We start from the raw sequence: 20,404 nt of genomic DNA on the forward strand, positions 1-20,404 counted from the left end.
TTTCAGTCAGTATGAAAATACTTTTACTACAGTGACATTGAGTATTTCCACTTGACTTCCAGTATCTTAAGATTGCAAACAAGAAGAAGAATTATAGTAACATCGTCATTTAAAAAAAGCATATGCGAAGTCATAAAGCAAGATTAAAATCAGACAGCTCAACAATTACAGTAAAGTTTACAATAATACACAATATTACACACTGACCTGGGTCTGTGCACCATCAGAAAGTGCCAAAAACATGGAAGAGAGATGTAACAATACTATAGTACATTTAGAGTGTAGAGTGGATTTCTATAAAGGTCATTCCTGGGACACGTCTTACTGAGGATCTTATTTGGAAGTGCTTCTGTCCTGAAGGATTTGTGTGATTATTCAGTCTCTCTCTCAGAACAACTGTAATTTTCTTTGAGTAGTTAAATTCCTACATCTTTAAAACATACAACAAAGTGGCTACGTGTCAACAGAAAACACAAATACTTTGAGCTCAACAACAGGGGAGGCTTGTTTTACAGTACATTCAATATTCCAACGAAATATCTTTATACTAATATTTAAATTTTACAATAACAATGGTTAATTGTAGCGATCAGGTGAAGTCAGACGATGCTTTATTCATATTGCTCTTCTTGTACTGACTGTATTACCTACAATTAATTCTATTCAGAAACATGTTTACTGTAAATGAGAAATAGTGACAATTTAGTAATTATTCATGTCTCACTTTGCTGTTGACAATGAAGAAATATATTTGTACTGATTAATCAAATTTCTACACAAAAACATTACTGTGTGTTTCACCTGATGTTTGTATATTGTGCCTGCTTCCAGAAGACTCTAAGGTGATTATATTAAACTGGTTTTTAGAAAGAATTTGCAGTTATTAGAATTTATACATATTTATTTGGATGGTGGGATATCAGTGTTTGTGAACCAACAAACACTATACAATAGTTTAATTCAACACTTTGCTCTCTCTTTAAAATCTACCCACCAAATTCTTGTCAAGCAGATTCCTGTGTACTCTATAATTCATCTGAGTTATTTTGTGTTCACTAAAAGTTACACTGTGCTGTTGTGATACAATTACATGTATTGTGTTATCTGATATGTACTGTACATGATACTGGAGGATGTGATTGTTGTCTTGGATCTCTTCCTTAATGTTTGGCACTTAATCCACGTCCTGTGTGTCTTCTCATTGTGCTCCCTCATATTTCCTCCTCGGGATCAGAGCTGTGATTGCTCATCTGTGACAGACATACAGACAGAAAGGCAGCGAGACAAGACAGCCAGAGGAAAAACAAAGAGATGTTTCATCCAACTGCAAGCTCAGAGTGACTAGGTGCATTTTTTTATCATGCAAGTATGAACTGATTTCAGGGAACTGCAGTTATTATACAGTAGAATACAGTCGTTATCTAGTGTCCATTCATATCATGTGCTTGCCCTGTTTTTGTAGTTGTACAGATACTGTAGATAAATGTAAAAAATATAGAATTCATTTAAAATTTAGGCATGATGTAGGTTCTGTAGGAAACCTTTTAAGTTTTTAACTAAACAACAAATGCACAGCGTTTGACCTTTGACCTCTCATCTCATTAATTTTAGCAGAACTGCACACCATTCTACAGGGACACATGGCTGCTGCTCACAAACTCCACCATACCGTGTGGCGGCCGTCGTCAGGCTCCCTCGGGTCAGGGCTCTCCCTATGGATTCGATGGCGGGAGCTGGGCGGAGAGAGGGAGCGCTCTGGGCTGGCTGACAGGGCGTATGGCGATCCAACCGGACTGTGCTCTCTCAGGGGGGACCCTCCAGCCCAAGAGAGAAACACACATTTATTCAGTTTCATTTAGAGATTGGGTGAAGAAAATACATTTTTATGGTGTAGGTCAAAGACAAAAGCATCTGCCGATAGCCCACTGACTTTGTGTTGGATGACAGGCAGAAAACAGGAGTGGGAGTGACAGTTAAGGACAGATGACGAGATAGTGAGGGGGAAGTGAGTGACAGCATGGCCAGATAGTGAGGGACAGGAGAATCGCGTTGAGCCTAAGATAAATTATTATGAAGATGAAAGCCATCAGTCGCTCAAGGTCATTCAAAGTAGGAGAACACACACATCCGTAGCCATTTTCTACAGCTAAGCAATAGGTTTCCATAGTACATCATTTTCACAGGGAACAGTGGATTTGTCTTATTTAGAAATCTGTTTATGTTAATCATGCCTGGTCTTAATTGATGTGTTTGGGTTGTATTCTATATCTTTCTTAGACTTGGGCTGTTACAGTAAGCTGGACTTCATGTGAGTTTTGCAAATTATTGTTTAATTTATGGTTTAATCAATTTAAATGTCTGTAAAAATCATTTCCTTAAGCCTTTGTCCTTTTCAATCCCTCTGTGCAGCAGGCGCAGTGTCCTCAATTGTCCACATGGGGGCAGTGACAGACCTTAAGTGTAGCTGTTTATTTAGGTTGTAGCTGTTGTTCTCCTCTCATAACGGTCAGTTGTTTGAAACCTCACTGTTGGTTCAGCACGTTCCATCATTTGCACATAACCATAAATCTAGTCACCCCCATTTTAGCTGATTTGGCCTTTAATTCAAGTTTTCAAAAAAAATCCTGACTGGAGGAAAAAGAATTGATTTGTCAGGTGAAACAATTGTGGCTTCGCTGGGCTCACGGGTTCCCTGCGGCACATATCCTGAATCATTTTGATTGGGGTTGTGACTGCAGGAGTTAATCAAGCAGAAATCTGAAAGTGGCATATTGCTGATGTCCGCCTTAAAATGTTTTTGATGTGTGAATAGATTATCAATCAATTGATCTCACACCTGCCTGCGCTGTCTTCCTGAATACGTTTCTCACCTTTGTGGTCATTCTTCTGCGTGTCCATCCTGTCAAGACTGTCAAGCAGCCCATCGATCTGTGTCTTTATAAGAGTCAGCTCCTTTTTAATCACCTGCAACTCCTCCATGCCCACTGCAGGGACAGAGAGAGAGAGGATTTAAGGGACATTAGGGAATTGCACAGTGTGAAAATATCTTCACAGAGAGCTTTGAAGTCAAAGTCAATGTTTTGGTGAGCATGCTCACTGTTTCCATGTCTGCATGCTCAATGTGTGCTGTGCTGGGGTGAGCCGCTAAATGCCTTAATTTATCTATAGAGGTAGATGGTAAAGACTGGGCACAGAGAGAAACAGTTTGTTCTGTTTGAAGGCACCACATCCACCTACTACCTCCTCTAAAACATGTTAGATCTGCTTTGTAAAAGGCTGAGAAAGCTGCAGTGTGTGGCAGACTAATTTTGACCAAGAGTAGCAATTTCCTGTAGTCTTGCTGTCACAGTGAGACTCTGGGAAGCCACTATCTTTAAGCTACAGTAAAAGACTATTGATCTTCACTTCTAAGTCTCACTAAGATGCAAGTAAACAGGTTTCTCAAAATGTTGAACCACTTTTAAAACAGTGTCAGTAAAGTTCCCTACTGCAGATATTTGAATTTGAAACAGTCAATGTTGGGATTATTATTGATGAGCTGCTAATTTGCTTCTATGTCTTATCAAAGCATTGGCAAAAAGAAAATAACTGTTTAAAGTCTGCTTTAACATTAATTTCTGATAATTGTGTGCAAACTATAAAGCATATTTTGCCCATGATGAGAAGAAGAAACAGGTTTAATGTTCACTGCAAGACCATAAACAGAGCAAATCTGCATCATCTAGAGTAAAAGCTAGTTGGGATAAACTTGTTTTCAAAATTAACGACATTTTTCTTGAACAACTCGTGCAGTAAAATCTGACTTGCATTTTATTCCTATTACTCACACTTTGCTGCGGTTGAACTGGTGGAGTGGGCTCTGGAGCTTTTGGAGTGGGTTCTGTCTCGACTGCGTCTGTGCCCAGAGGAGTGGGAGGAGGAACGGGAACGCTTGGCCAAACTGGGTCCCAGGGGCAGAGGAGACAAGGAAGCTGGCACACGCTGGTAGTCATACACCCTGGAAACACAGGAGACACCACGTGGAAACATTTTACTTTTGTATTTGTGTTTTTTTTCAATAGGAGGTAAGGCAATGTGAGTGTAGGGAGAAAGAGGCTGTTCACTCATCTGCACAATACAAAACGTGAGCTAGAGCTGGATTACAACTAATACCGTTCTGCTACAGATGAAGATGTTTGTAGCATCAAAAACGGTCATGCACAGAAACCTGGAATCAAAAGCCTGATTGATTTCAAGTTCAGGCATGGTGTTTGCAAAAAAAAAAACAAATTTGACGTTTATAGACAGTACAGTATATTGAAAGAAATAGCAAAGAATCTGTTGGCAGGAGCAAATCCGCTTTTGAATTTCTAAGTGGCTGTGGGTAAAAACAAGGGAGCAACAGAGACTAGAAAATGAATAAGAGAAACAATATCACAATGAGAAAAAGCAGCTGTTCAAGTGTCTCGTAGATAAATATGGATATTTATGTTCTAGATCCCTTTGTGTTTTATTTTCCATCTCTGTTTCTCTTTCTCTGTTATGTGTTGGCTTTGCCTCCTCCCTGTGGACAGCTTCATGTCTCTATCTGTCACTGAATGTAATTGGTTCTGTCAAGGCCAATCAATAGCTCCCCACCAGGCAAGTAGTGCCGGTGACAGGGGGTGTATCACAGTCAAACTCTATAGCGGTTACTGAGACGACAGGGTGTGTGCGAGTGTGTGTCAGCAGAAACGGAGGGGCTGTCGTGACTGAAGGAAGGACTAATTTGACCTCAGCTCTCAGTGACCCACTGACCAGGTTAAGCTGCAGGACCACAGCCAAGCTGGGCAACGCTGCAGGAAGCATGAGCACGGCAGCGATTACCACCAGTGACTTTACTAAAGACTCTGTAGTTGGAGCAGGTGTAAGCGTTGAACTGACACACACAAGACACAATTTGATCACACGCTGCATTATTGGACACAGTGATTATCTGTCTAGATCTACGCACAACCTGGAGAACCGCGGACGGAGGAACGGCTGCGGCAAAGCCAGGAGAAGGAGAAGCTGGCGCTGTGAATCACGGGTCAACAAACGAGACGGCAAGCTGTCGGCCCAAAGCACTGAATCGCTGACTGAGCTGCCGGCGGGTCCGGTGCAGCCCGTCCCCCTGACAGGACCTATAGTGGCGGTGCGAAGCCTCAGCCTGGATGTGCTGCGCTGCTTCAGTAGCACAGCCTCAGCGCACACACAAATGCTGCAATGTCACCTAAGGATAAACTGCATTAGGCCGCCATAAGGGGTGAGATTAGAGGCTTTGAGTGTTGCCCGCGTGCTGAGACACAGACACCAGAGACTTATGGGAGTTTAAAGTCCTTTAAAGCTGTTTGCAGGGGCAGATAGACAATGTGTTGTTACACCGGCTTTGAAGTATCATCCCGGAGAATGGAAGCGCAGACAATGAGACACTGTACTGTAGCGGGGTGAGGATTACAGACGAGTGTGTGTGAGAGAAAGTGTTTGTCTCCGCGGATTAGACCCCACATGGAAAGCAGCTTTGTCAGCCCGAGCTGTTATCTGTGCGTTGAAAGGCACTTTTCTTTCACGTTCGCTCAAGAGCACAGCGAACAAAAACACTGGTCTCTCTCTTCCCTGCGTATTGATGTGCAGGAGCAACAAACAAGAGAAGAAGAAGAACAAACGCAAAGCAGAAACGCACACAGACCCAGTCCCCACGCGCTCGCACCCAGAGGCAGGCAGGACACACACACACACACACACACACACACACACACACACACACACACACACACACACACACACACACACACACACACACACACACACACACACACACACACACACACACACACACACACACACACACACACACACACACACACACACACACACACACACACACACCGCTGTCAGTAGTGCTAGCCATCAGCATGGGGAATAATCACGCACTGTGTAGAAAACAAATTGAAAACCACTGGTGAGTGTTCACCCCTGAGCAAAACAGGAAATACGTGAACAATATATATCAAATAAAACAAAAAAACTAAGAGAAGAAGACAAATAATACTCAACCGAGCATTGATACGTGCAGGAAAAAGGAATGGAAGCGGTGTGTTCGTGAGTCGTGCGTGTGTGCGTGTGCATAATGCGACTGCATCCTTTGACTCAGATGTGCTGAGCACTGTGTTTATGAGTGAGGCCTGGGGACGAAGGAAGGTCCCTGAGCAATTTCAGTGAAGGACCAATAACACGGCACCACTCGAGTGGAGCTCCGTCCAACTTACTGCCTCATCTACATCGCTGCTGAACGAGGCCGGCGAACACGCACTGCAGAGCAGCTGGAGTCCATGGGACGTCTGTGTTTCACCTTCCCTCTGTTTGAGGGGCATTACGTACAGTCGCACGTCAAATTCTTTGTATTCGTCACAAATTTAAAAATCTATTTGCTTCTTAAACTTTAGGGAAGTCCTCGTGTTCCTGCCCCGTCCTCCGTTGGCTGGACTCTGCCCTGCTGCTTCCCAGTCCCACTCATTCCTCTGCACCGGCTTTGTCATTGGCCCCTCTGCTAATGCACTGTACGCCTGCCATGATCCATCTGCTCCTTCTGCGTCTGTGCAGCAGCTCTGCAGCCTGTTTCCTAGAGGTATTTCCATGCGCGTGTGCGTTTGAAGAGCGTGACTCAACGGCGCCTTTAGCCTGTTACACAGTGTTTTACACATACGCACGCATCATCATACCTCGACTCAACTAACATATATTTTTTTTAAACACAGCATGTTAAAATGCATATATCTGTGCACACGTTTCTGAGCTCTCGGAAGGTACAGTACATGGAGTCCTACTGTAAGCGCAGAGCGGATGAGTGACAGCTGTGTGGCAGACAGCGATGGGAAGCGGAGACTACTGAGGCAGCAGCGATGAAGGATCTGCTTGGGCTCCTTTCTTTAGCCTCCTGTGACGGGCAGACAAGCAACAGGGCGTTGTGCTGCTGCGCGGAACTTTTTGACAGTACCTGTCATAGTAGTCATCGTGATAGCTGTCGTAGTCCAGGTCGAACTCGGATCTGCAGGAGGTGGAGAAAAAGTCAGAAAGACGGCGTTAGTAAATGTTTTTCAAATGCACACGATGCACTCTTGTTTAGCCAAGACACATTTAGCTTAAGAAACAGCAAGCTTCATTGCGCTTTGCTGTGTAAACGGTGTGTGTGTGTGTGTGTGTGTGTGTGTGTGTGTGTGTGTGTGTCTCGCAACCAAGTTATATGGTGCAATCACTTCATCTGGAAAGAATACAGTGTTCGTGATCTCCAGCCAGCTGGAAAAAGACATTGGATTTGTTCTGCTGCGACATCCAAGCTGGAAAATCCATAGAAATAGTCTCTGGCTCCAGCTGAACCACCCACGAACACCTCCACGTGTTCGCTCGGCGAGGGCATGTGTGTGTGTTTGAGCGCGTTAAGGCATCGCAGGCAGGTGAGTGATGTGACAGGGCTGAAGCTAAACGGGCCGCTGGCCGCTGCGCTGCTGTGGAACAAGCCGGAGGAAGCGGAGGGGAGAGGAGTGACACTAAGCCAGAGCGAGATCCCATTGTGGTGTGTCAGACCCCAGCGTTCCTCCCTAATCCCCACACACAGGCGCTAATAATCCCTCCACGTTGATCACCCTCGCTCTGACTCACCGTCTCCATCCGTCTTCATGCTTCTTCCATTTATCCGTCATGCTTTCGCTTTGTTTAACATGACCTCACCCGCTCTATTTCCCGCTCAGCCAGCCGTTCAATTCAATTCAATTCAATTCAATTCAATTTACAGATCGATGTGCATTGTACAATAAAGCAGATCCTCACATTGTTTTTGTCTCTTTTGTTTTTACCTTCAACCTTCACACTCCGCTTCCTCATCACTGCTGACCAGTGGCTCCTTTCACGTCGATTACGACCGTGAAGATACATTTGCGTCTCACGCAAAATTTTTGCGTGCTCATAAACTGAACAGAGGCCTGTCCCCACTAACCTTCTGTCAGTCACACCCACATCCGAGCCTGGAAACCTCCCACGCTTTCTTTTCCCCATTCTTCCCTCACTTTGTGTTTGCACAGCTGAGAACAACACAAAGACCTCTTTGAGGAGAATGCCTGAACATGCGAGTGGGCGTCTCTCTGATGCCTCGTTCCCATATTTATATCCACGTAACAGACAATACACACAAAATATGGATGCAAATATTGAAGCTCTAACACGCCACCAGTCACTCAAAAAAAGGTGTTGATTCTCCTGGAGTCAAGCAGCTCGGCATGAATAGCTTATCAGTAATAACTATACACATTTCAGCTCACAACGTCTGTGCGGATCTTTATTTTGAAGTGGACTGTAATCACATCTCTGCCAGTGTTACTCCAATGGATTCTCTCCGCCTCGAACCAGCTGCTTTTCAGGTCCCCGGAGAGAGGAATCTCAAAACAATCTACATCAAGTGCTCACGCATTCTCGCTAAACATGATTAGAGTCCGATCTAAACGCCGCTTTTTGTCATCGCACGTCGTCAAGTCACTGGAGGCTTCTTGATCCTTGTGAGACAGCAGCAGGGAATGTGAACACGAAAGCCAAAGAGGAGCCGTTGCTCCACCGGCGCCGCGGCCAAGCTTTCTGCTCTCAGAGTGAATCCAGCCAGAAGACAGAAAATAACGGCTTCTCTCCAAAGTCCTCTGAGGGGGAAGAGAGCGGCCGATCGCTCAGCGGTGCTCACTGCTTACCCTCATCATCACTGCAGTTTGGAGGACTTTGCAGTATTTATTGTTTAAGCAAAGGCACTCGGTTATTTCTAACATCAGATCATTTATTTTGGCTGCAAGGTAATATATATATATATATATATATATATATATCCTTATTTAACCACTCACTGCCTAATAACTAAACATGGCCGTGTGCTGCAGTAATGATGTGACATGTTATTCAATGACGAGGACTCTGACAGGTAAGTGCTGCCCATTTAGACTGTATTTACATCCATAGGAGGAGCCTGGTGCTTGGGTCACTTAGCTCTGAGGGTGTGTGTGTGTGTGTGTGTGTGTGTAAGAGAGAGAGAGAGCGCGAGACAGACAGCAGGGTCACTAAAGGCTAATTATTTTCTTTTCATAATTTCTCAAGTGCCAAAGCAATCCATTAGACGTGGCTGGCTATAAATCATCTCTGCCTCGGCGTGTGTGTGTGTGTGTGTGTGTGTGTGTGTGTGTGTGTGTGTGTGTGTGTGTTTGTGTGTGTGTGTGTGGGTGTATCAGGTGACGGACGAGCCGTTTTGTGTGAGCGTAGCCTTCCAGAGATTTCCTCCAACATGCACAATCAACACCCACCGAAGGCACAGAACCGTCCGTTTGGTGAAATCCATGGAGGAACCTTGGAGGTGTTTGTGTGTGATGATTTATTAGGTGTGTAGTTCAATTGGCTTAGAGCTTGACAGATGCGGTATATTGACACCAGCAATGCATCAAAGAGACGTGTTTTGTGATTTCTTTTTTTTTTTTTTTGATTGTCGTCACATCTTTGTTAACAAATAGCTTGTTGCCAAAAGCAGTATCTACTCTAAATGACATATAACATCTGCTGAAGCCTCTAGAGCCTCTGAATGTTACAGAAAGTTTCTTAGTAAAGAAAAAAACAATGCTTCTGCTTCTGTAAATGTAAATTATTTGCCTTTGCTCCTTTGAATGTACATATTTGAGTTTTAAACAGCAGGCTTTTCAGCAGGTTAAGGATGATTTATGAGAATAGGGAATAAAGTGCGAGCATCACATAAACCTCCAGTAAGGAGCCATGGAGTTACATAATAATAGTGCAACGGATCCCACAAACAGCCGGGCATTCGTGCTCGGCATTGCTCTGATGCTGTGACTCCACAATTAACACAAAGATGGATTTGTTGTTCTGCTGACTGCGTGACTGTTGCTACCACAGATCTGCTGCTCACTCTGAGAAGCCCAGCCCAGCGTGTTATTGACCAAAGCGCTGTAAATCCCAGCTCTCGTTGACTTTCGTGAGTTTTTCCGTTGTAAATGCAATAAACAGAAGAGTTGAACTCATAAAACAAAAGGAGCTGGCAGACTCCGCCTTCTCGCCTTCAACATATCTACACACTTGTTCAGTCAGGCTCTTTCCTGTTAGGGAATAATTCTCGGATGAGACATACGGTCTCCTTTGAAGTAGAGAATTAATCCGGGCCATTGTGTCTTCACACCTAGATCACTGTAATTCTCTGAGCGCTCGCCTGAGCCGAGGAGCCGCGTCTTGACTTCAGCTACTTGAAACCAACAGAGATGATGCACCTGAATGCATCATTAGTGTCCACCTTGTCTTCTAAATCTTGGGCATGTTTACCTTTTCTGTTACACTTCTAATTCCTCTGCTTTTTCATACTGATGTAATTTTTACCCTTGAATCTGTTAGTGCATTGTTTAGTGTGCATTGAAGCCTGCTCTCTGGAGTGTAGGTAATATTTCATTTCAGCAAGCACATATATAAGATACAGGATGGTACATGTGAAAGATGTCAAAGGGATGAGAAACAGAATAACAAAAAATATTTGATGAAGTGAGGATTTGACTCAATGACTCTGATTATTGTCCTCTGGAGACTCTGAGTCTCAGCAGTGGCTCTGGGGTCTCGTAACAGGCAAAGGTCAGGCGAGGTTGTGTCGCAGCGGAGCACAATGAAATGATAAAAACACAGCTGATAGAGACGTAGCAGACACACTGCTACCCCGCTGAGTCCAAAATGTCCCACAAGCCTTCCTCCTAATAACCAGTCTTGAAAATGTTTTGCAGTGTGAAGTCTCAAGGACAGCTCACAGTCGAGCTTTGCCTGATTGTTTCTGATGATTCACTGCTGCAGAGTTTCAGCGCTCCTCGCCCGCCTGCTACCTGCTAAGCTAAAGTACTGTAGCCTCAAGGCTCTTCGCAACTCAAGATCTGTGCCTTTTGCTTGTTTGCTAGTGAAAACCTGGAGAGAATCATAAATAACAATTGTTTGCCGGAAACATGGGCTAAAACATTAAAAACATCATTAATTTAGTAATATTTGACATTAGCCAAAGAGAACGTTTTTTAGACATTTCAAACCAATTAGGTGAATTTACTGTAAATACAAAGCCTAAAACAAGTCTAATTTCTAATTCATCTAATTTAATCTGTTGATGGACCAAAGTGCTTTTATATACTGTAAAATTACATCTGCCGGCATCTTAGGAGGAAAACATGGTCTGTGGCTTTGGCATTAAAGGAAATGCAGCATACTGTGGGTTCACTCGTCTTCCTCTCCACAGAGATACAGGCATAACAATCTAGCAGGAACACATTGGACTACAACCCACACCTACACTGGCAGACAACAACATGCAGTGGAGAAGAAATGAGATTACCCAGTGTAAAAGCTGTACAGCTGGATTTGGATTCTGGCCCTGCCAAAAAATTTAACTTGCGTGTTCATGGATTGACAATTAGGGGGGAGAGAGAGAGAGAGAGAGAGAGAGAGGAGAAACGATGTAAAGGGATGGAAGGATGCTGAGAAGACACGAGGAGAGCTCGTTCTCCATCTCGGAGATGAGCTAATCTACTCCCTCTTTCCCTTCACTTCATCACTGTTGTTGTTTGTTTCATGCACAGATCAAAATGTCCTCCTTGCTTTCTTTGAATATGAAAAACATCAGCGACACTCCATGTACCTCTTATCAGCATTCAATGCACATACAGTATTCATGTAATTATGAACATGGGGGACACAGATAATTACAGCACAACTATATATTACATCAGAGGAATTTATGTCATTATATTATTTTTGTGTCCTGCTGTAGAAAAAAACAAGGCAATCATCTCCATCCATTAGCTGTAACCTGAAACATTCAGGGGTCACGAGGGGGGAACACAGGTTCCTGGTCAACGACAGCAGAGACGTGTAAGAACAGACGCCTGTGGGTCGCCAGTGGGTTCCGACCCAGACATGTCCTCCCGTGAGGCGACAGCGCCGACAGACCAAGCAGCAAAACACCTCCATCAGTCTTTCATGTCGCGTCTGCGCTGCCCACACGGCGGCGGCGCTAACCTCCTTTCAGTGTTACACACGAGGCTCTAAGTGAAACATGGCACAAGGCGTGTTTGTGCACGGTTACATCCTCCATGTGTTCTCCTCGTGAGACCGGGTCGTGCTGTTGGCGCCGCAGCCCTTCACGAGGCTTTTAAAAGCAGTCGTCCAGCACCACGGCTCACTGAGAACCCAGACGCGGAGTCAGACGCTAACGGCTGCTAAGCATCCGCACGGTGGAACGTGCAGTCGCCGGAGCAAGAGGAGCAAAGAGCTTATGGTCCTATGAGAGCGACTCTCTCAAACCAGGAGCAGAGGCTCGCGGGTCCCGGTTTGCCTGTGCTTCTCAAAAGGAATCTGATGTGAGCGCCGGGCTCTTTAATATTTCTGGTGCCATTGCGGGCAGTAATGCAAATGAAGATACAGGATTGCTTTAACGCAGTATTGGATGAGCGAGATAAGCCATTTTGTAATGAAGTTCATTTTTCCATCAGACATTATTGGAAATTCTCATTTCCCTAAAGAATTTCCACAGATTTTTTTTTCCATATTACCAATTCCTCCTTGCTTTATAATTCATCATGAGGAAGAACTAATATTTGACAGAGTGGACCTTTATTATACCCTAAGAACCTATTTAAACATGCTGTGATCACACACTCCACTGCTCCGATCAATAACACGTCCAGGATCGTGGCCAATCAATAACTCATCACCGTGTAATCCACTCCTTGATAGCTATTACTGGTTGGCCCACTGGCCTGCATCGCTTGGATATATTGTATGTTGTACAGGGCGGTTTCAGACTCGAGGTACAAGAGCAATGGCAACACAAGGAGCTCATAAATTTATATCCTACATGCATCAAGGTTAAATAATGGTCTGAGAGCAATTTATTCAGTCGGAGAAATAGAGGTACGTGGAGGAGGGCGGCTGTGTGTCAGATTGCACTCATCTTTCCTCACTTTAGTTTAAGTAGCTCTGAATGCCTGGCAGCCCCTTAGGTGTGATTGCAGCCACGCCGTCGGTGAGAGCAGTGCATTGACAGAGAGGCTCCGAGGAGCGCTGCTGCATCAATAACACACCGAAGCAGAGCCAGGAGTACAGGTGGAGCCTAAAAGGCAGTACGTATCAGACAACAGGCACACGTCTGGGAGCCAGAGGCCTAATAAAGAGCCCCCCATAGGAGAGAAGCTTCTTCCTCGTCGGCTTCCTGATCTATTTGTCCATCAGAACGCATCCCTTATGTCCTCTCAGCAGTGAACCCGCCCGTGGAAAGCTAACACTGGAAAGACAAGAGGAGACGGCGGCGGCGCCTTGCTCCAGCTCGCCTTCAAGAGTGGATGCTGTAAATTGAAGGGGAACAGGGAGAATTGGGAGTGAAGTGTTGTTAAAGGGACAAGGTGGACGGGGACGGGGAGACGGATGAGTCAGATTCTCCCGCAGCTGTCGGGGTGCGGACATTCCGGACTGACGCGGCGGGCCCGCCGGATCAGCCGCGGCTGGGACGAGGTGCGGTTGGGCTCGGCGCGGAAGCCGAGCGCAATGTCGGGGCTAGAAATAATGAGCAGGTCTCATGAAGCGGCCGGTTAGCGTGTGCCAGAGAGCAGCGACAACTGATGGAAAACTGAAATCCATCAATGTCACGCGGCCAAGTCTGTTTTAAATATGTCCCTGCGTAAGACAAAGGACGCGGCATTAAAGTGTGGAAGCAGCTTAATACCACAGTTTGGAGAAAAAGGAGAGGAGAGGAGGGATGAGGGAAGGAGGCGAGACTGCCAATAACCATAGACAGTCCAAACAAAAGATTAACATAATCTGCCTTTCAAATCAGATGGAGTTACAGGTGTTCGCTATGATTAAAAGCCCAACGAGCTTTTATATTAATTGCTCATTTAGCAGTCTAGCAGGTCAGCGCATGAATCAATGAATAATGTACATGTTGTGTTGTCATAGATAAAACACTTCACGTAATCCCGTCTGATCAGGTGCTGGATTTAGTCGCCCTCTGTTTAGCAAAGAAACACAAAGCCGGGCTAAAAATAAAAAGAACAACAGAGCCAAAATCTGCAACCTATTCATTTCCAGCAGCGTGTGTGTGTGTGTTTGAACAGGCATGCACACTATGTGGGTGTAGGTGCTATATGCCTATAACTACTGTATGGACGGAGCGCGGTGGCCTAATCCCTGGAGCCGGATAAATCCTGCTCTCAAGGCCATCTGCTCACAAAGCTGAGCAAATGAGGCAGCAATAGTTATTGGGCTAAACTGGAAAAAGTCTCCAAAGTTTGGTGTGAGCGGCAACTGTGGCGTAGTCTGAGTAGGCAGCGAGGCTGGTTAACATGCTGGCAATGCAGCGGTGTGTGTGTGTGTGTGTGTGTGTGTGCGCGCGCGCGCTCTCCAGGAGGCCAAGTGCTTCAGCCTGCTGCCATTTATCACAAGTTCGAGGTCTCACTGGGAGCATTAATTGCACATTTCAGGATATTTAACGCTAATTAGCAGCGTTACACAGCGGTGGGGTGACAAGCGGGATCCGGGGCATTCGCAGAGACCCCTCCCCTCCACCCATTACCTGCAAAGAGCACGAGGAGCAGATACCCAGACAGCTCCTCAGACTGCGCCAACTATTCCCGTCAAAACCGGCTTAAAGTGAAAAGGTTACCCCAGGCTGCCGGCAGTAATTAATCCTCAGAGCCCTTTCAACTCTGTCAAGCCCCTACATGGTTTCATGTCTTGAACTATGCCGTTGTCCTGAAATTATTGAAGAATTAAAAGCTAAAAGTCATTTCAGCTCAGTTGCATGAAGGGCAAAGCAGCACAGCTAAAGCCAAAATTAACTCCAGGACGAACGACGGAGTCCTGCTCTGAATGTTTAGGAGATAAACATGAGGAGCAAATAGAAATCTGACATTCAGGGAGCGCCCCGGCAGAACCCTGTGCAGTTTGAACCGTGACAGACAAGGCTGACGTTTGCTGAGTCAACGCCAGTCCGCGTTGAAGAACTTTAACCTCAACGGCCGCTGCTCTGTCAACAAGCTTCATGCATCTGCCTCGCTCTAGTCAGAGTCTGAGCGACGCAGAGAAGTCTGACGTCCAGAAGCAGAGGTGCGTCTCTAAGAGAGCAACTTCCAGACAACTCTGTCTGTCGAGCTCCAAGAAAAGCCAAGTAATGAGTTGTTAAAAGGATAATAAGGGTCAAACAGTCAAACAGACCCAGTCCAAGGCTTTCTGGAAAGTTGTGATGTTGACAAGTGCAACAGCAGCTTCAGAGAGTCAACAATACATCAGCAAATATTAAACATCAAGTGGCTTTAGATATTCCTAACTTCTGATGTTTTTGAGTCCTACGCTTTGTACGGTCTGTGAACGCCTCACACACACAGAGCAGGCTGCTCTCTTACACAGTGACACAAATCAACAGAAAAACAGTGGAATGTATGTAATTAGTCCATGAATCATCTGCTCCCGGCCAGTTCGTCCAACTCAAAGCTGCACCAGGCCACTCCACTCACTGTAAGCGCCCAAGTCACATTAGACTTTTAGTTTTATCACACCACCATGTCACCACATTCTGTTCGGCTCAGTTTGTGCCAAGTCACAACGACATCATCTCAACAAATCCTCAATACTGGAGATGGAAATGTTAGACTGTGTGTGTGTGTGTGTGTGTGTGTGTGTGTGTGTGTGTGTGTGTGTGTGTGTGTGTGTGTGTGTGTGTGTGTGTGTGTAAAATAGGGAAGCAGCCAAAGGCCTATCCCGTTTTTACTGCAGAACTCATTATTGTCCACTGGACTGGAGTCTATAGACAATGAGGAGGCGCAGCCGCAGCCACAGCAGGGGGTCTTCCCAGCACTCTGGCTTATTATCATCTATCTTCTGGGGCGTCCGTGGCGTCGTCCTTGTTTGGGAACATGACTTGGTGGTGCACGTAAATGCCGCTGGGTCCCTGGGGTCACTGCGGTCATTCCACGCCGTCGTCTCCTCTGGACATGCGGAGCCTCACACTTTGTTCCACTCGCCCAGTCATCCTCTCTCCCTCTGGCCAACCCCCATTACCCCTCTGTGCTGACGGGGAGCTTTTCCAGTCCAGGCCACAGGAAGGGCTCTCCTGCTGCCTCCCAAACGCTGACACGCTCAAACGCTTCTTTCCTCGCCTCCCTATTTTACCGCACACTTTTATGCTAGTCGTGGTTCCTTGTGCTCTGAAAAGCTGCTGTCGGCGTCAGTCCGGTGACCCGATCATCAGCGACTACTGCAAGGCTCATCATCCTTTACTGCCGTGAACACTGGTTCCTATAGAAACGGGAAAATGTATAGAATGCAATAAATAGCGCTTTTGATCCAGGACACTTGGTCAGCCGGGGTGTGTGCATTCCTGCAGTCCCAGACCTTCCCCTGGTTTTCAGACGTTGTGTGTGATAAAAGCATCTTTTGAGCAGTTGTTTATATGGGTTTCTGTTTTCCCCGGCCAGGAGACAGGCTGTTCCCCTAAGCTGACTGACCGTCTAACAGCAAAATGGTATTGATTGTCCTTCCTCTGGCTTTCCACACAGTCTTGCTGAGGACACATTAAATGTTTATAAGTCATTAAGGGCTCCGGGCCTCAAAGCTGACCCGTCCAACTTAAAATACATTGACATATTGGGCTGGTGTAAACTTTTGTTCCGTTTTGCTGGCAGCCTCCAGGTGTGTGTAGCGACTCGCGTGCGCCCTCCTTGTCCTGCGCTAAACACCGGGGCGCCTGTGTCAGCGCGCGGCCGCGTTGGGTTCCACACGGGGGCATTCGGTGTGCGTGCGCGCGTACGTGCGTGCGTGCGTGCCGGGACCAGGCTCGTCCTCTCGCTGCCCAAGGGGCTCAGAGCCCATTTCCTGTTGTGCAGTGTGATAAGTTTCCCTGTCAGATCCTCCCAGCACCACTATATTTCTGATAAGCTCCACTGCTAGTTTTCCCGACCTCTGGCACAGAGATCAATTTGAGATTGATTCAGAATGCCCTGCTGGGCCGAGCTGGAAGATCAATTTGAGATGGATTGTTCACGCTAGGGGGCCAATGACACACAGTGCAGTGCTCACTTGCTTTCCCTCCTCTGCTTTCTTCACCCCTCACTCTCCCCGACTGCTGTTATTTCTCTCTCTCACTGCCTTTTTTTCCCCCGCTATCTCCTCCTCTCTCTTTCAATTGTTTCACTCTTTGCGTGCGTGCAGCGCTTTGCATAAGCCCTCATTGGCCTCTCCGTGTCCACCTGCTTCCTCTGATGCCTCCCAGGGTAGAGCATGCGGTGGGGACAGAGATGTCTTCATTACTAACGGGACCAGCCCTTGTAGAGTGATGAGCCTGCAGCACGGAGGAGATAACTCCTCTGGCTTGGTAATGCACATAAGCACAGAATACATGAATAAAACCCCCCGACACCCGCACGCACGCACACACAATACTATCACTAGACAATATATTTCTGTGTTTTTGTGTTTACTCTGGCCATCGTGCCTCCAGCTACTGTGCCATCATTGCTGGCTCATGACCTCATCTCCACAGACCATCCTGTCTGCTGCCGCCCTATCGCTCTCTGCTCCCTCCCTTCGTCGCTCTCCCTTTTCAATATAGACCCATCTCCTCTCTTCAGTCGTTCTCTGCTGTCTCAAAGGCTCCGGCACATGCACTCTCCTCCTTGCTCTGCACAGGGTGACCTTTTCCCCAGCAGCCCCCCCCCCCACCGACTGCACTGACCTTTACCTACAGTACAGCTCCCGTCAGCTCTCACAAGAACGGTCGGCGGACAGCGCATCGCCGGTGCATCCGTGCAAAGAGAAGGCCAACAAAGGACAGAGGGGAACGCCGGCGAGAAGAGCGAAAATAGCAATTACACTGTAAAATGGAGGCCGCGGCGAACGGGAGCGCTACGCTAGCGTTTGATGGGAAGTCAGGGGGATGTTTTTCGCCCGAGCACAAACTGCAGCGCCGGTGACATGCCGGCTTTCAGGTGCCCCTTGATCACTCACTCGCTCGGGTATCGCGCGTGAGGACACTGTGGAGGTTACAGCAGTCTGGGGACTTCACACAAACTAGTCCCGCGTCGCAGGATGAAACAGGAACTTCCAAAATGTGCTTATTTATTACAAGTTGTGCCTAATGTTATCGCACACTGCAGATTTCCCTCCGAACGCGCCGGCACCTTGAAATGTCTGGTTCACAAAACTGTTGGATAAAATGAATCTTAGGACTGTTTCACTTTCTGGGTGACATTTCTTGCAAATATTACATTACAGTCAAACTTCCATTAAATCTTGCTGAGTTGTTGGACCAACGGTGATGTCGGACGTGACCTCGCAGAGTTGCTGTGGACGTAAATGTTTCGGTTAGTCATGAGAGCAGAGTGGCCACTTAACGTCTGACGCGGCCGGAACAACACTGCTAAACAGTGAAAACACTGATATATTAGTCACACAGGCCCAGAACTCTCTCCACACTTCATTTAACTTCATTTTGCTGAGGTGCAGACATAAGCAGAAAGGCCCCGCTACTAAAAAAAAAGGGAGCAAGAAATTCATCACAGCAAACTGCAATAAGTGCTTTTCCGTGTACAATGAATGAACAACGAGAAGCAGTCATGCTGCAGTACACAGTTTTTCCTGTAACAGTATTTTTGCTGGGTTTTTCTTTATTAGTTGCTTTTCTGAATGTATATAAATCCAATCATATCCAGCTTCACTGACATCGAGCTGAAATGAGCAGACGCTATACATTAGTTTACTGTGTTTCCTTCTGGAAGGATGTATGCCGGAGTCTCTGCCCCAGTCCACAGTAAACTGGAGTTACTGGATGTGTTTTTCGAAAGCAAATAATATGTTATTTCTGTCCAAACTGAGTAAACATGAGCTGTTAGCTCTTATTTTGTAGGTCTGTGCCATACGTGGCTCATTTTTTAGCTTTTTAGCTTGTTGGTAAAGCTGTTGATCTCTAGTACTGTTTTCTCATAGATCGCATAGGGGCATTGGCTTCATCACTGCTGGTTGTGAAGAGACGCACATTTAGTCCTGTCAAAATAAAAGACAAAGGCTGCTCCGCGGAGGGAAACGTGGCCAGAAAGAGCACCGTACAGTCACTTCACTGCTCTTTTGGCAGTAGAAGTGACCCATTTTCCTCCGGCCTCTGTTCCAGCTTGGTAATATCTGCCACAAGATTAGCCTTTAAAATGCGGCGCGCTGTGCATGTCACAGGACAGACAGATCATCACCAACTGCTCCTGGCAGCTGCGGCGTTCATACCTATCTGAGCCTTTATGACAGATGGGCCCACAGCATGTTTCCATCCTATCTCAAACTCCTCTATGACCAGTCCCTCTGATAATTAAAACAGATGAGAGAATATTAAAAGAGTGCAAAGAGAACGCAGGCAAAAATATCAGAGACCAGATGCTCGGTACACTCTGCCGCTTTGTGCTCAGGCCAGTCCCCTCTCCTCCCTCTCTGCCCGTCTCTTCCCCTTTCCTCTGATGTGCAAAATAGTACGATGACTGTACATTAAAAGCGATTGGCCTTTACTTTATAATGAGGCCACTAATTGAAGAATGAAGCGCTCTTGTAGGTTTCGCATTAACTTGGACTTTATGGGAATGATCCGACGCTTCTGTTGCTGTCAGGGGGCAGTAAAGAACAACAAAGCCCCTGAAGTCTTTGTCCTACTTAATCATGGGTTAATTGCACGGCTGCACACACAGAATCACACATCCACCTCTGACTTCTCTCTTCTGGCACCTGAGCCTCCCTATACGGGCCACACAGTACAGTGAGCTTTTGTAATAGTGCACTGGAGCATACAAAGGCCACGGCCGCAGCATCAGCAGCAACATCTGCTCGCCACTGGCTCCGCCCCCATGCCTCCCGCCACAGCTGGGACACGGCGGCCTGGAGGAAGCGCGAACGATGAGAGGTGACAAAACCCTTACTTTGGCAGGATCACGCTGCAGCAAATGGATTGAGGGAGACGCGTGAAACGCTGGCAGGAGGGGACAAAACACTGGCTCTCATATTGACATGGACCACATTAGGATAAAATACACAATAATCCACCTTCTAGAGCATCACAGAGTTCACAAACACACGCAGCACGTACAGTGTTGCAGTGGTAGATTACATCGCTTTAGCGTCTTGGACATGGGCTAGAAAGTTTATTCACTAAGTAATCTAGGCCACGTGCAGCAGTGTTTGTTGGACAGCCATGTGAGACCAGTTGGGGGGAGGGAGGAGAGGGGGCTCACTACTGCCAGCAGCACAGAGCAGGATTACTGGAGTCTTGACAGAGAGTGTTTGGTGTCTGTCCTGCCACCATTTACATTTTTGTCGTTAGCTACAG

At 46.4% G+C, this 20,404-nt stretch overlaps 1 protein-coding gene across 1 annotated transcript in view; it reads right to left on the reverse strand.

Annotated features, from left to right (window-relative positions):
* The window catches only part of si:dkey-234i14.2 (heterogeneous nuclear ribonucleoprotein C), a 25,818-nt gene continuing 5,414 nt past the window's right edge, over positions 1 to 20,404 (reverse strand). Inside the window, exons 3-7 of the mRNA XM_029143856.2 lie at positions 6,995 to 7,045; positions 3,828 to 3,997; positions 2,871 to 2,984; positions 1,670 to 1,815; positions 1 to 1,250 (exon numbers count right to left, since the gene is read on the reverse strand). Coding sequence (XP_028999689.1) covers positions 1,212 to 1,250; positions 1,670 to 1,815; positions 2,871 to 2,984; positions 3,828 to 3,997; positions 6,995 to 7,045 — 520 coding nt within the window. The 3' untranslated portion in view covers positions 1 to 1,211. The remainder of the gene's footprint in view (positions 1,251 to 1,669; positions 1,816 to 2,870; positions 2,985 to 3,827; positions 3,998 to 6,994; positions 7,046 to 20,404) is intronic.

This window comes from Betta splendens, chromosome 3 (assembly GCF_900634795.4).
Source record: "Betta splendens chromosome 3, fBetSpl5.4, whole genome shotgun sequence".
Classification (NCBI taxonomy): domain Eukaryota; kingdom Metazoa; phylum Chordata; class Actinopteri; order Anabantiformes; family Osphronemidae; genus Betta; species Betta splendens.